This window comes from Lagenorhynchus albirostris, chromosome 4, assembly GCF_949774975.1.
Source record: "Lagenorhynchus albirostris chromosome 4, mLagAlb1.1, whole genome shotgun sequence".
NCBI classification, from domain to species: Eukaryota; Metazoa; Chordata; class Mammalia; order Artiodactyla; family Delphinidae; genus Lagenorhynchus; species Lagenorhynchus albirostris.
The window spans coordinates 21,188,775-21,204,386 of NC_083098.1; the positions used below are offsets into that span (position 1 = coordinate 21,188,775).

Sequence of the window (15,612 nt, forward strand, 5' to 3'; positions counted from 1 at the left end):
GGTAATTATATATTCTGTGTCTTCTCATTTGTTTACTTTCTTCTGTTTGTTTTTGGTTTTCATCTGTTTCCACTCAAGAGTTTCCCTGGCAGTGTCCCTCCCCACACAGGGAGTTCACAGTCAGCCTGCCCCCCACCACCTCTTCCCAGGGGTGGCCCACTTGTTCTCCATCCTGCCCCTGGCTGAGTAGGGCTATGACCTTGGTACTTGGCGAGCAAGCCAGGGGCAGTGTTTGCCTGCCTGCCGCCTTTCTGTATCCTCTGCCCCAGCTCTTCATTCGAACCCCCTTCCTTCCCAGGACCCGCCGCCAGTGCAGCCAGTCCGGCTCCCATGGCTGGGCCGGGGCTCTGATGTGGCGAGTTACATGTGAGTGCGCAGAAGCGAGCCTGCCTTTTGGACGCGGAGGGAGGGGGTGGCGGGAGGAAAGCTCCCGCCACTCCCACTCCCTTAGGACAATGGTTATGCCACGCAGCCTCCAGAACGTGAGTGGGATGGGAGGAAAGACAGATGAGATCAGCTTTATGACAGTGGAGGTTGTGGATCCCTTCAGACAGACTTCAGTTAGGGCAGATTTGAGTGAATTACCAAGAGAACGACCGTACAGAACTTCAGGAGTGGATCGCTTTGCCCACAGGAAAGGAACCATACCTGCTTGCTTTCCATTATCAAAAATGTGTGAAGTGGAGCAACTGATTTTTCAGTTCCTCAGTTTTCAGGGTGTGAGATTTGTCTTTCTGGTGAGTAGGGATGAAGGGCCAGGCTGACTTTAGAGCATCACCCCTAGGCTTTTCCCAAAGGGAGCCAGAGCCAGCGATGTCCAGGCCAGTCCTCCCTGGTATCCCAGAAGCATAGAGTGGCCCACTTAGTTCCAGGCAGAGAAAGGAAACTCCAGTGTCACCTTTGCATTTCAGGCATTGTCTAAGTTCTTCTTGCACCTATTTCCCCTCTGCCCGGGCTCCCTAAAGACAAAAACTTCATTTCTTCTTGGCTACTCTGCAAGGAAGAGCAAGTGCAGGCTGGGGTAGAGGCGAGGAGGAATAAGGGCAGGGACTGGGGAGAAAGGCAGCCGTGCTAGCGGACACAGAGTGTCCAGCCGGGGCCTCTCCATCCTCGGCCTCCAGGAGTAGATGGGAACTGCCAAGATGCGTTGGGTCCTGTCGGGTCCTCAGGAGGCTCCAGCTCAACGCCCCAGAGTGACGGCCACCCTGGTCACCAGCAGAGGGCTGCCCGCCCGGGACTGCCAGGACCCTTCTCCAAGCTCACCCTGTGAGGCAGTCGCTCTAAAATTCCTGAGGGTCATCACGGGCAGGAGACAGGCCTGCAGGATCCTGTGTCTTCCTGTGACATCTTCCTGTGACCCAATAGCATGTCTTGAAGCCTGACGTCTCTTTGTAGCCGGAGTTCAGCGCCTTTCTGACATGTGCTCTTGGCTTGTGCCACCACCCAGCAGGCTCCGTGGGACTCTCAGTCCCGCGCTCTCTCTCCTTTGTGTCTCCAAAGCTACAGCCTCTGGACCAGGGCCAGGAGGGGCTGATGGCCACCTCGGGTCAGGCAGCAGTCTGTCTTGGCCAGAGCGGCTCTTGCTGGGCCGGACAATCGCAGGGAGGGCCGAGCAGAGGGGCTACGGAATCATCTTCCCCACCTGTCTATGGTGCGCCCCCCTCTTTCGCAGCGGGATTCGCAGAGCGTCTGTCTTGATTGCTGTGTGAAAATCAGGTGAAATGAGGCCCGGCGGGGCTGTGGATTGGCACCTGGATCTTCCACTGTCAGCCGGCTGCAGTTTTGCTCAGATTACGCAGGTCAAATAAACAAAAAAACAAGGATGATGCAACATCCTGTTTCTCTTTCACGGCTGAAGCTTTAACCACTAGAGTTGTGGCTGCTGGGGCCCCTCTTGACTAGGGGTTTCCGAACAATTCATCGAGCTCCTGCATCCACTCGTCCCCTGGCCCACCTTTGATGATGGCGTCCACGAGGTCGGCACTGTCCGAGAGGCTGGGGAAGGACGCCCCGGCTGCGTCGCCACTGTAACTGTATGACAGGTCCTGAGGGGGGTTCCGCTCATAGCCTTGGCCCTGGCTGCTCGAGGCAAAGCTGCCACTGGACATCTGCTGCTGTGCCGGGGGCTGGCTGAACGCTGGCATGCTGGGAACGCCCTGGCTTAGGCCAGACATGACCATTGGCCTGGCCTGGCTGGTGCCTTGCTGCCCCGGGAGCGGTGGCATCATCTGCCGACCCATGGCAGCTGGGTTGAGGGTTCTCACCGTGCCGGTGTTCGCATCCACCACCTGGCTCAGTCCCTGTGGGAAGTGTTGCTTGGTCAGCCTCGGTTGGCCAGCTTGCAGTGGGTAGCTGGCGCCGTTGTTGAATGATGCTAATTCTCCACTAGTCCTCCCAGGCATCCCCTGTAAGCTCCTCTGTTGCCAGCTCTGTGTTCCCTGCTGGACCGTTCCCATAATGCTTTGCAGCCTCGGCGGGCCCTGGGGCCTGGGCAAGGCCTGGCCTACCGGCCCCTTCATTTGCTGGTGCTGCTGGGTGATGGCCGAGTTCACCAGCATGCTCTGACCAAAACCACTCACCATCCCAACCCCTTGCCCCGGGGTGGGCTGCCGCGGCCCCGGGGCTTGGTTGTGTGGGATACTCATGCCGCTTTGGTTTGGGTGCTGCAGCAGCTGGGTCATTCCTGTGCTCGTACTGTACATTCCCGGTTGGCTGGTAGGTGGGGTGCTATAAGGCGCCAGCCCCATCTCCGACTGGGCTGCTGCAGCCATTGTCCCTGGGTTCTGGGAGGGTCCCAGTCCCATCATGCCTGCGTTCTGTGCCATCAGCCGTGAAGTTCGCATGCTCTGGAGGGCTGTCTGGCTTCTCACGGCTGCTAAGTCCTGGGGAGACCCTGCAGGGAGAAAAGGACAGACCCGTTCACTCGTCTCTACAAGCAATGTATGGTAGGTAACAAGTTGTTGGACTTTTCTTTGGGACTGACAAAATTCTTTTAGATGAAAGGAGCTACTCATAATAAATCCTTAAAAATACCAGAGTATTATTTTTCTGACTGTAACATATGCTGATTGTAAAAAATTTGGAAAATAGTGAAAAGCATAAAGATGAAAATTAAGGTCATTCCCATCGTCCAGAGATGACCACCGCTAACTTACATTAATATATAAACAGACACATGAAAACTGGGACCATGAAGTACATAGGCTTTTGTAGTTGACTTTTCTATTTGATATACCCTGATATTATTTTTGTTCACATTTCAGAAACAAATCGTTTCTCACCCGTCTTGATAATGATGCCATCCTCAACCAATAAGATACCATCTTTTTGGAGGTGAGAGGAAATTCACCTCCTGGGCTAAATTAGGCAGAAATGGCTGATCACTTTGCATATCCTATTTGTGAAGTGGAATATGGTTCAGCAGAGAATACTATCAGTAAAGGCCATTAGGCTAATTTCCCCTAAGACTTGAGTAGGATTTGAGAGGTTAAAGGCTATCGCTTCTGCTAAGAAGCTATTTCGACAGATGGGACATTTCTTGGAACCACTCTGTAGACTTCCACATGCTCCAGATTCTCTGAATCATAATATGTCGGTGCGAACTGGCCAGCTTCCTGAGTTAGAAAAAGAAACCATCCTCCTACTTGCTACTTGGCAATGAACTTTATGCATTTCTCCAACAAAGGCCACTCCTTCAAATCAGCAATGACCACTAAGGCAGTTTTAATGACGCTGCTTAAAAGTTGACCAGAATATCAATGCCAAGTCACTCAACCCTAACTAGACATTTGAGTGAGTCCTTCTTTACACGTTTCCGGGAAATTTCTAAACCAGTCAAGAGAATAGAAATGTCACCCTTAGAACCCGTCAGTGTTGTCAAGGGCTAGGAGGTGCACAGAAATGGATTTTTCTGTGTCCCTGCTAATGATTAAGTCTATGAAAAAAAGAAAAATAGTTTTTTTCCTGGACATTTAAAAAAGGTGCAGCATGGGAGCCAATCGATACTATAAGCAAATTTGATCCTACCTGGAACCTGGATGAGAAACCAGATGAGAATAGTGTAACCTTATTAAGCCTGGCACCTTGGCAGATAACTGAAGTGTGTTTTTGTCTTCCTGATTGGGTTATTGATTTCTGGGCAGCAAATATGTCTCCATATTTTCTTTCTTTCTTTAAGAAAGAAAATTATGAGAATTTTGATTATGACAAGTTTTTGTGGCTTGAGATCAATATCATGCTGAATTGAAAAATGAAATGGTTACTGTGGGGAAAGCAGAAAGATCTGGGGGGAGATCCCTAGAAACGTTTCAATTTTTTGTTTTGAGCTTAATTGTATCTAAGTGGAGTTTTAAAAAAAAGTTCCTGATTAAACACTGGATGGTGGTATATATTGCAACTTGCAATCTTGTTATGAAGCTTTGTGACCTTAACAACTAAATTTGTATTGACTACATGGCCAATCTGATCAACTGTGGTGAAATGGGTTATTGAGTTGCTTATAAAAAAATTTAAGGGAAAAATATTGCTGACTCAGAGATTGATTGGATAGACCCACTTTACATAAAACAGGCTGCTGGAAACAGATGAAAGGACTTTCATATTTCGGACATTTTTGTTGTAACTTAGAATAAATATGTTGAGGGATTAGATATTGACTGGACTAATTTTGTGAATGAGAAATAGTTTCCTTTCTTTAGAGGGCAAAAATGCTGCAGTGCCTCTTAAGAAGTATTGAACCATTAATCCAAGCCAACCTTTATTTTTACTTGGTGTCCATGACTACACTATCCAGATGTAGTTCTTATTAAAAAAAAAAAAAAGGACCTTTTAATATCAGCAGTCAGCACCATATTTTCAACCTAAGAAAAACAAAAAAACCTCATATTAATCTGGTTTTATGAACTTGGGTGATTTTAAATATACAAAGGAAAAAATTCAAATGCCTTCAAAGAATTAACGTGTCTTTATCTGACAACTACATATGTTAAACAATGGACTACTTTTTCTTCTTTTTTATTTTTGTCTAAAACAGATATTACTGTGAGATACTGTAGTCAAATTAATTTTCTTGTCTGTTGGTTAACATCACAACGTCAAAGAAAATTTTCCATATTCAAACAGAGACAGTAACGTGCAATTGTTTCCCTAAAAGGGTCTGTGTTCTATTTTCACTCACAAGAAGTCTATATTTATGTAAAATAAGCTTTTCCCCTAGGCATGTAACATTGCCCAGAGACACAGAACTCAGCAAGAGAAAGTGCGTCTTTAAAACCTTTGAAAACTGTAGTGGTCAGTGGACCTGTAGGTCTCAGACAAATTATTCCTAACAGAACTTCTCTCCAAGGACAATATTTTTTATCTATCAATCAATTTGCTGTTTTCCCAGATACATAACATTATGATATCTAGGATGTCAGTAAAATTACATGAAAATACAGAAGAAAAATTTAAAAGTTATCATATCAACCAGCTTAGGAAACCTAAAATGTCGCTGGTTGTTTGGCCTAAGTGGAGCTAAGTTTTCTAGGTTGATTACCTGTGATTTGGGGTTTTAGAAAAGTTCAAAGAGTAGAACTTTTAAATTGGACCCAAACCATTCAGAATAACTCATAACATAGAGGAGTTACTAAATTTTGGTGGGCCCCTGTATTCCAAAAAATAATATATGGGTTATGAACCTAGAAAACTCAAGGGACACAATACCAGGTTTATCAGATTTAATGGTTTAAATTAGTTCATAATACAAAGCACCAGTTCCCAAAGTATGGCCCCGGGCCAGTAGCAACAGCAACTGTGGGGAAACTGTTAGAGATGCAAATTCTCAGGCCCTGCTCCAGACCTACTGAATCAGAGACTCTGGGGGTGAGGGCGGGCTTCTGTTTTGAACCAGCTGTGCTGGTGATCTGATGCAGGCTCAAGTCTGAGAGCCACAGGTACAAAAGAGGGCTCCGGGTCTGCAACAAAAACTACGCATGTAACAATGACTATTTCCCACTCCTCCCCACCACTGACCAAGTGAGAAACAGAATTCTTCAAAGAATATTGGCACTAATTTAGTGCACAGAACAAACTCCCTTTGTCTTTCCCTGTGTCGAGTCCAAAGGGATCTGAAGTGATATAAATGTCCCAGGGATGGGAGGGGGTGATAGCGGCTCAAGCCCCAGGGGGTCCATAGGCAATCTTCAGGGAGATCTGGCCGTGAACATCAGTGGCTTTCAGACTCCTTAAGCCATAACTCACAGTACATACACATGTGGGTTTAGGACAGAAACAAAAGTTGCCCTAATTATGATACACTCCAATCATTTCTATTATTTCGTTAAAAAATGTTGGTTGTGGCCAATCATCTTCACAACCTACTTGAGTGTTGCAACCCAAAGACTGAAAAAGGCTACCCTAGATCACAGAATTTTCACCCACAGTCTATGGAAAAGGGTAACACTTGTGAAATGATCCACAAAGTTTGTATTTATTTATATATATGGATATTTCTGTGCAAGGGGCTTCATAGCTTCTGGCAGATTGTCAAAGCGATAGGTAACATTTGAGAAATTAGGATGCATTGATCTAGGTCTTCAAAAAGGACAGAGGACAGGAATGAGGATTTCTGCTGCTTCATGACCCCTGTGGCCCCCTGAAAACTGTGGATGAGATTGGGAAGGGTCCTCAGGCTCATCCTCCACCCCATACAAGACCCACAGGGGCTCCCATCTCTAGATGGGAGCGATTGATATTTGAGTGGACCTTCTACTTTACAGAGAAATGGCAACGCCACACAAACAGTGCACCCATTGCTCCTGGGGCCATGATTCAGGATTTGTGCAAAGGGCGGCAGGATCAAGAAAGTCCAATCAAACTCAAGTCCCTATTTGTCTTCTATGTTCAGCAGAGATTAGTGGTTGCCGAAAGCCAGATTCTTTTACCTAGGTTGCTGGAAGTGAGGGCTTTGGTCAGCTGACCTGCTGGGATTAGCAAGAAAGATGTGACACGGGATTCCCCCCACTCCTCCCCATGGCCACTGAGATGACGACCCAGACGTAAACAGGGCTGATACTAGGTCAGTCGGCACCAGTATGTCTTTGCTGGTTGTTAAACCACCGAAATACTTCCGTACCTTTGGTAAAGAACAGCTGCTCCAGTCCCAGTCCCACCGCCACCCCGCCCCCCCCCCGGGCCCACCAGGACCTCTCTGGGGCCCAGCGACCCAAAGGTTAACGCCTGGGATTCTGATTGGTTGGCATCATCAGTTCTTAAATATTTTTAATATTACCTGGACACAAACACAGCAGCCGTGGCATTGTCACTGGCTCTACATTCACTTACACTTGCCCACTGGAAGGGATACAATGGCAGAGGTGTGCACCGGCCTCACCTTGAAACTGGGCGACCTGCTGCACTGGGTACGGGTTGCGTGGCCGCTGGAGGTGCTGCCGGGGTAACTGTGGCGGCTGCAGCTGCTGAAACGATAGGACAAGGGGGGCCGGGGGGGCGGGGCGGGAGGAGGCGCACAGTTAGATCTCCTGGCTGTTCTGAGGAAGGGGTTTTCAAAAACTGAACTCTGTACTGAAGAATAACACGCATACAGGTCAGGGCACAAGCGTGCAGCATCCGTGCCCCGTGCGACGGACTTTCACAAAGGAACACGCTCGTGGGTCGAGATGCAGAATGCTGCTAGAAGCCCCTCCTGCCCGTTCCCAGCCACTGCCCTTCACCTGACCCGTGGGCACGCTATCCCAGCCTAGCAACAGGTTAGTTATATCTGCTTCTGTGCTTCAGAGAAGTGGCCTGAGACAATGTACTTGAGCCTGTTTTCTGGGGGACTGGCTTCTTGCGTTCGTCGCGTTTGGGAGCTCCATCCACGGTGATGCCTGCAGTGGGGTCCATTCATTCTCACTGTCGAGTAGTATTCCCCCCATAAGAACATCCCACGATGTCTTTGCCCGTGCTACTAGGGGTGGCTGCTTAGGCTGCTTCTGGCTTTCGGCTGTCAGAGGCCCCTCTGCTGCAAACGTCCTCGGTGAACATCTGTGGCCTTTCTGCTGTGTGGACCTGATGGCTTATGAGGGAGGTGTAGCCAGGGAGGCAGTTCTGACTTTGCTTTTCCGACGTCAGCCTGCGTGCTTTCCTCAGCACGGTGGGTACCGAGCTCAAACGGACAAGCAGCTAACTTTTAAGGACCTAAAATAGATGCTTCGGGTATAGGAAGATGGGATTCTCAGGGCCTATAAAAAAAAAGGCTCATTTTATTCCCAGGAAGCCACCCTGCCTGCAAAACACATCTCCACAAGTCAAACATACAGCATTTACTGCCTTGAGGAAACCGCGTGGGGTTCCACGTACACCAGGAGCCAGGAGGCCCGCGTTTTAGTTTTTCTTCTTCCAGTCACGAGGCTTCTGCACTGCCGGCACTGTTACCAATATACAGGGAAGGCTATTATGATCATTATCGTGCTGTATGTGAAAAGGGAGAGAAAATAAGAGTGAGGTGGAAGGAGCAAAGAAAGGGGTTTTCGTTCTGGGTCTGCCATCAAGTAGCTGTGTGACCTTCGGCATGTCATCTGGCCTCCTCTGCAGCTGTGGAATGTGCATCAAGCACCTCTCATCTGCGAGGGCTAGGAAAGCAGACAGCGAGGGCCCCGCTCTTTACAGTGTTCATTATAAAAATAACACACATTGACCACTTCTTAACCCATGTGTTTATCTCTATTTTTTCCTCTTGTTTTTGTTCCTGGGCAGCTCTATAATTTTCTTTTTCTTTCTTTTTCTTGACAAGGCCAGCCAGCACGGGCAACCAAAGAAAAGAAGGGCCTCTGTTCACCCCATCCTGCGGTGTTTTGCACGAAACCGTTGCAATGAATTAATTGTATAGACACAGCGTAGACAAGAAACCATGCTAATCTTTTAGGCAGCAATCTAAGAACATTCCTGAGAGTAAGGTGAGCATTTAAAAGCTTCTCAGAAGTCAAACTTCCCATATTACGTAAGAATTTAACTGTCCCACTTAAAACTGGGCATCAGCCCTGGGGTAGCCTGGGGGAGTCAGGGGGCCCAGGTGCCAGTCCTGGCTCTGCCCCTCTCTAGCTCTGCGATCTCTGAAAAAAATCATGTAAGCTCCCTGGCTTCGGTCTCCTCGTGTGTAAAATAAAGGGACTCCATGATCCTCAATGTTTCTTTCAGATCCAAAATTCCAGATTCCGTTGAACCTTTGTGAATGGGTGGGATTTGACACGCTCTGTGCGCTTGAGAATAACGCATTAAATGTTAATTCACACCTGCTTTCAACTTGCTCTGTTCTGATTTCTAAGTCCACTGAGAACCATTTGAAAGTTTCCAAAGATACGCAAGATATCCCCAGTCTTTCTGTTTTCCCTCACATGTCCTTTCCGGAAACCCAAGTGTTCCCAGTACGCTGTTGGCAAAATTGAAAGTGTTAGGATGCTTTCACTGCCGCTGCAGGGACCAAGGAAATCAGCTTGGCGTTGATATGGCCACATTCAACCTCAAAAGTGTAGGCATCAATAAGCACTTTCCCCAGGTGCAGGTGAGATGCTCCATCCCTCTGACCTACTTCTGGGCTAGTCCCACAGGATGGCCGGCACGTGCGGCTGCAGCTCGTACACTACCTTCTGTGACCCCAGGGTCAAGTGGCAGATCCACACCTTGTGCAGTTTCCGAAGGGTTTTACACGCATTACTCATGCTGAGCATCAGGAGGAAGGCTGGGAGATCAGGAAAACCTTATGTGGCAGATGAGGAGACAGGTTAGGTGGCTTTTCCAAAATCATACCATAAGCAAAGGATGTGACCCAGAGTGAACTGTTCTCTCCTTGGTCCCTCTTCAGCTCCCGGAACACACAGTCGTTAAGGAATTATACTCTTTTTTTTTTTTTTTTTTGCGGTACGCGGGCCTCTCACTGTTGTGGCCTCTCCCATTGCGGAGCACAGGCTCCGGACGCGCAGGCTCAGCGGCCATGGCTCACGGGCCCAGCCGCTCCGCGGCATGTGGGATCCTCCCGGACCAGGGCACGAACCCGTGTCCCCTGCATCGGCAGGCGGACTCTCAACCACTGCGCCACCAGGGAAGCCCTATACTCATTTTTTTTGCAGTTTCCCATTTCCTCATCTCTTCTGAGGAGCCCTATGTCTGTCTTTCCGTGTCCCGGGTTCTGAGGGGTCCCGCACTCTCTCACCTCATGGTCTGTGGGCACCATCCTGTGAAAGCAATGCTCCCGGTCTCCCGCCTTCCCCCTCATTCCCGGGGCTGGCTGACCTTTCCAAGTGAGGACACCCCTGGGCTGGCACAGCTGAGTTTGGCCTGGTTACCCCGACTCCCCTTTGGGTCTTGGTCACAGCACAGACATCGAAGACCATCCCTCCAAGTATCAGGCACACCTGAAATTTCCTGGGATTGGCTGAGGGGCGGATCTGCAAAGCCCAGCTTCCCCTCGGCAGCTCCATTTATCACTGTCTGAGAGATACGAGCATGGCTCCTTGTCACACACCTTATGCAGGGTGAGAGGGATAGAGGTTTGTTTGTACAAGAGCTGCCGGGAAGCTGACTGACCTCAGTAAAAAGGGAGATAATTACACAGCTGTTCAAGAACAAAAGCGAACAAGGGAACATAAGTGAACTGTGCTCAACAGTACAATTTTTCTATTTGGGGGATGACTGGTGTTACTTTGAACTGCTGCCCTTGGTTACTAAGGACCTCGACGTGTCTCGTGTCCTACACAACCTCTCCTATAGATATGGTGGAGGATGCTTAATACATTTCCAAAATTCTGATCCTATTAGAAACATTCTAGAAGGGTAATTGTGGGCCTTGAGCCTTAGATGACAGCCTCACGTCTCCTATAATAGAAGGGTGAGACGTGCTGGATAGGCCCCCACGGGAGGCATCCAGGGACTCCTGGGGAAGTCCTCAGGCCTTTCCCGAGATAACACGAAATCAGGCACGGGCAGCTCGAAAAACAAAACACACTGGAACTGAGAAGAGTAGCCCGCATGGAAGGCTTTCTTTCAAAGCTGGAGGAATTATATATGTCAAGGGTTGTCAAAGACGCCTAAGGCAAAGCTTTCTCTGTGTTAGGCCTTTAACTCAAACATTTCCTGAGCTGTGTTCAAAGCTGCTGGGAATTTTCTCAAGTTTGCACCCTTTCTGTGACCCCGAGTTCAGGTTTCCAGGTAGTTCTGTGGGCCCTATTATTCTGCTATTGTTCCTGTTCCATTGTTCATGACCAATTCTGTAAGAATTCTTCTCAATCCCTCCTTCTGACACTTTCCTCCAAGAAGCAAAGTTCTCTGAATTATTTTCTTTTTTCTTCATGCTGGAAATGCCAGAATTTACGAAGCACGTGAGCCAGCCCCCTTCCACCCTCGCCCCCCATGCTGATTCTACAGACCCCTGTACCAGAAGCCACGAGAAAAGAGCCAGACTTGAACTGAAGAACGGTCTCTGGCAATTGGGTCTTCAAATGGATGGCGGAAGCCTGTCTTTTCGGAACAAACTAATTCATTCGAAGAAAAAGCCTAACTAACGGAAAGGTCTACATTCTGCAGGTTCTTCTGTGATCTCAGGAAATGCTGGCCTGTGAATTTCTTGATGAAGGACATGAACTGAGACTCCCTCACAGACACCAGGCACTGAATAAGCGTTTGCCGAACGAATGGATCACACCACGGGCGTGAGTTACCTGCTCCGCCAGAATCTGCTGCTGCTGCTGCCTCTGCTCCCGCAGGAACTGTTGCTTCTGCTGCCCCATCAGCTGGGCCCGCTGATCAATGAGCATCTGCTTCATGAGGGCTGCCTGGGGCTGGCTGCCCAGGAAGCTGGGCCCTGCTGGACCAGCTCCGGAGACCATGCCGCCAGAGCCCGGGGGTACGGAGGACTGCATGGGGCCCGTGGTCCGGGGAAGCCCGACCGGATGCTGCTCCTGGAAGGACAGGAAGAGAAGAGAATGCAGCCACTCCACCTCTGAAGGAAAGCACAGGGGTTAGGGGGATGGGGTAGGGCCCGGCTTAGGGACCTACGGGATCCCGAGAGGCACACATTACATTTCCATAAAAAGAACCCAGTGGTCCTCAAACCTGGCCTTACCACAGGTGGGATTGGAGAGGCTACAGGGCAACAGTAATAGAGCACGGCTCTGGGAAAATCTGAGACCCGGTCCAGTCTGTTTCTGATGGGACTGGCTAAGGAACAAGAACCGCATTTTCAGCTAGCAATCTGTAAGTCTGGAATGAGGCATCCTCACCTTACCTCTTCATCCTTACTGCCTGCCTGGCTAAACTGCGCTTCTTAGCTAGTAGGAGAGACGTTCACAGAAGACTGCTGGAAGTGATTCATCAGCAGATTGCTATTTGATGAAATTCTAATTAATTGTGACATTTGAAAGCTTTAACATGTGTAAAAAAAAATCCTGCTAGTGAGAATTGTTGATGGTGAGAAGTAGGAGTGTGTTACCCTGACCAAAGATACGAAATCTCCCAACATCTTTAAAGACAGAATTGGGTCTCAGGTGTCTGGGATAACTTAAACGCGGGGGGTTGAATTGGGTCTCTTGATTCTATAATTATGTGTCCGTCAGTCAAATCAAATGATGGCAACTTTTAAGGACTGGTCCTTAAGGAACAGGAGGTAAAGTGTTAGAGAACTCCTCACACACAGCCCAAGCCACTACTCGGAGACTGTACTCAGAGGGGAAGTAACAGCCCGACGGTGTAGACCATTGGGGAAAAGCAGCTGATGGGAAAAGTAGGTTTGTGACCGTAAGATGTACTTTCTCGATGCTTTCTTTCCTGTTCGCTCTATCAAGCATAGCTGGTAATGGCAAAGTATTGTCTGAACATTTCACAGAAAGGTTTCTTTTAATTCACTGAAGTTTCAAGTAATTAGTCTGAACAAAGAGAAGCTGCTGAGAGGTACACAAGTTAAATGGGTATACGTGTAAGGACATACACAGTCATATCATGAGGCACAATTATGAGACTTAGATCATGAGAAACGAATGTGAATAACTCTACAGTATTTACATTTTTGTATCCAGTTAAACTGGATTAAAAAAATTTCCTCATTGTAAAATCTAGATATTCATTCTTTTTTTCCACACTGGTTATTATTTCCAGTTATATGGGGTGAAGGGAATTAAGACTACACTGATGTCTACAGGCAAGTGACTACCTTAAATGGATGTGTATAGTTATCACATTTTATTTGCAATGGTATTTCCATCATTATTAATGCATTCCTTCATTAATGCATGCCACTAGCCTGCTCTGTGAACAACATGAATTTTATCCACCTCTTCTGAGCCATCCTATATGAAAAACAGGGTGCAGTCAAACTGGATTTTAATATTTGTCCTCTTTTTGCTTTGCTACCTCTTCAGTGTTGGTACAGTCAGTCACGTGGGCAGTTTCCTTTCAAAACAGAGAGTCGTGTTTGACACAACTCCTAGAGACGCAGCCCTGCATTGCAGCCCCCATAGCCTGGGCTTGTTGGACCCCCCTTCCCGCTACTGTGTGGAGCTCAGCCATTCACGTCCTTCTTTCCAGGTACACCGAAACCCACATCTTCGGTGTACTCTTCGTCCCTCCCATCAGCACCCAAAGAAAACAAAACAAGCAAAACAAACAAAAAAACCAAACAAAACCCCTTTACTCCTCTCATCTGGGAAACAACAGCTCAAGAAGTTTTGGTTAATCAGTGCGGTGGCCCAGGTCACACAGTTAGCAAATGGAAGAACCAGAACTTGCAGAACTGGAACACTGACTTTGAGTCTAAATTCAGTATTCCTTCCACAAGCATAGGCCTTTCCCAGACGACGGGTCCACGGTGCCAAGCATGTGCCTAAGAATTGCCTGTAGACTAAATATATAGTATGTCTCCCATAAATATACTGTGTTCTATTTTTCAAATGGTAAGTGTGGTGTTACTGAAATTAAAACTTCTTGTCTTTGTGTATTTTCTCTGTACATAGACAATTATTAGGTAGAGAGCTATGAGATATTAATAATAAAAAGACCTTATACTCAGCAATGCCTGGAACTTTAGGCCACCAAAAAGTTTACTTTATGACTGACCCCTGCAGAGGTCAAGATATTTCACTCTTTCCTTTTCCCCCCAAACTTGCCACCTGTTTTCCAAACCCTTCCTTCCAATGGGATGAAGCTGTTTCTTGCCACCTTTGGAGACAAATGGCTGACTGACTTAACACTTTAACAAACGAATTCACACGGAAGTGCAGATAGTTGACCAATCAGTGAAAATACAGATATACAGTTTTTTCTGTGTATTTCAGAATATTTGATATTTTCCAATTTTGATAATGAGGAGGGAGTTGGAAAGAAAATGAGACCCAAGGGAAGATCAAGTTCTCTTTGGCTTGGTTTTATGAGAGGACTGGTCTGGGCTGGCCCCGTTTATCTTTGTACACTTTGAGATATTCTTGTCCTGTGAGACTAGCCCTCAAGTACCTGGTGAGCTTGCCCAGGAGCCATAAGTAGTGATGGGTTGCTCTCCCAGCCTTCTCTCCACCCAGAAAGAAAGGGAGAGGCAAATGAGGTGAGGATGTAGATTCATCTAAGCATATCTAGTCCCTGTCTTCCTAGACCAAAAAGAAATACAAGTCCGCCACTTTTCAAGAGTTCAGTTTACGCCACTCCCCTTTTATGAAACACCTACACTAGTATCTGTTTTTAGTAACTGGAAGAAATCTGAAGAGGATTTTCGCTTTTACAAAAGAAGGTGAAAATGTAAGACAGCATTCAGTGTTTGTTTTGCAGAGTGACTGTAGAGACAGCAGGCTCCTCCAGTAACAAGCGTGGCAACACCAAGCTCCTTCCCCAGGAGCCACGCTCAGCAGCTCAGCACCAAGCTGCCGTAGCTTTGAACTGTGTGAGCATCTGTGCTCTCTCTCTATTTACTTCGCACATTCTTAGCAAGATGTGTCCTAAGGTGCTTGCTCTTCACTGTAAGCCATTTCGGCTTAGGAAAGGTTTCATAGGAACGCTCTGCTTTCAGATGGGGCGGGGTGTTGCTGAACTTCTAAAGCCAGTGCGTAAAACCCTTCCCAAAGGGATAGTCTGATTATTACCTCCCAGGGTTATATATGTCCCCCAATGGTTCCCTCTCAAAGATTTTGCCTTCAGGTTTCTCACCAAAGACCTGAAGACCGAGAGGCAGGAGGGCTATGTGCACTTTTGCAGGACTGCCCTCCCTATGAAACATTTGTGAGCCTAGGTTGAGCTCTGCTGCATTCAACCGCGGGTGAGTGACACCCAGAGCCCCAGCCTCAGGTGTGTGTGCCAAGTGTGAAGACGTGCCGAGTGACACCTTACAAATGGAGCTGGCTGAGGCCATTAGCTGATGCACATGACATGGTGGATTTTAACCCCCCCCCCCCCCCCCCGTCTGAGAGGGCTTAATGAGCATTAGTCTGTCGAATTTCAGAATTTCAAGCCCCCGCTCTTGTTTCTAAGGAGGACACACACTGTGCGTGCAATCAGAGAAAACCAGGCTGGGCTTTCGTCACCAGAAATGTAATGCCTTGAAGCCAAATGATGCAGTATTTTTAGTTTTAATTACTAGCTTGTTCTCCACTCCACCCCCTG

The 15,612-nt window shown here is 47.8% G+C and overlaps 2 protein-coding genes across 3 annotated transcripts in view; one reads left to right on the forward strand and one right to left on the reverse strand.

The window, feature by feature from the left end:
• The window catches only part of MGST2 (microsomal glutathione S-transferase 2), a 49,305-nt gene extending 35,267 nt beyond the window's left edge, over positions 1 to 14,038 (forward strand). Inside the window, exons 3-5 of one of the 2 annotated variants that reach the window (XR_009540239.1) lie at positions 3,264 to 3,333; positions 8,774 to 8,936; positions 11,341 to 14,038. The gene's annotated coding sequence lies outside the window, so the exon portion shown is untranslated. The remainder of the gene's footprint in view (positions 1 to 3,263; positions 3,334 to 8,773; positions 8,937 to 11,340) is intronic. The other variant, XR_009540240.1, reaches the window with a different exon arrangement.
• Positions 1,362 to 15,612, reverse strand: part of MAML3 (mastermind like transcriptional coactivator 3) — a 432,660-nt gene continuing 418,409 nt past the window's right edge. The window contains exons 3-5 of the mRNA XM_060147673.1: positions 11,694 to 11,933; positions 7,373 to 7,457; positions 1,362 to 2,893 (exon numbers count right to left, since the gene is read on the reverse strand). Coding sequence (XP_060003656.1) covers positions 1,899 to 2,893; positions 7,373 to 7,457; positions 11,694 to 11,933 — 1,320 coding nt within the window. The 3' untranslated portion in view covers positions 1,362 to 1,898. The remainder of the gene's footprint in view (positions 2,894 to 7,372; positions 7,458 to 11,693; positions 11,934 to 15,612) is intronic.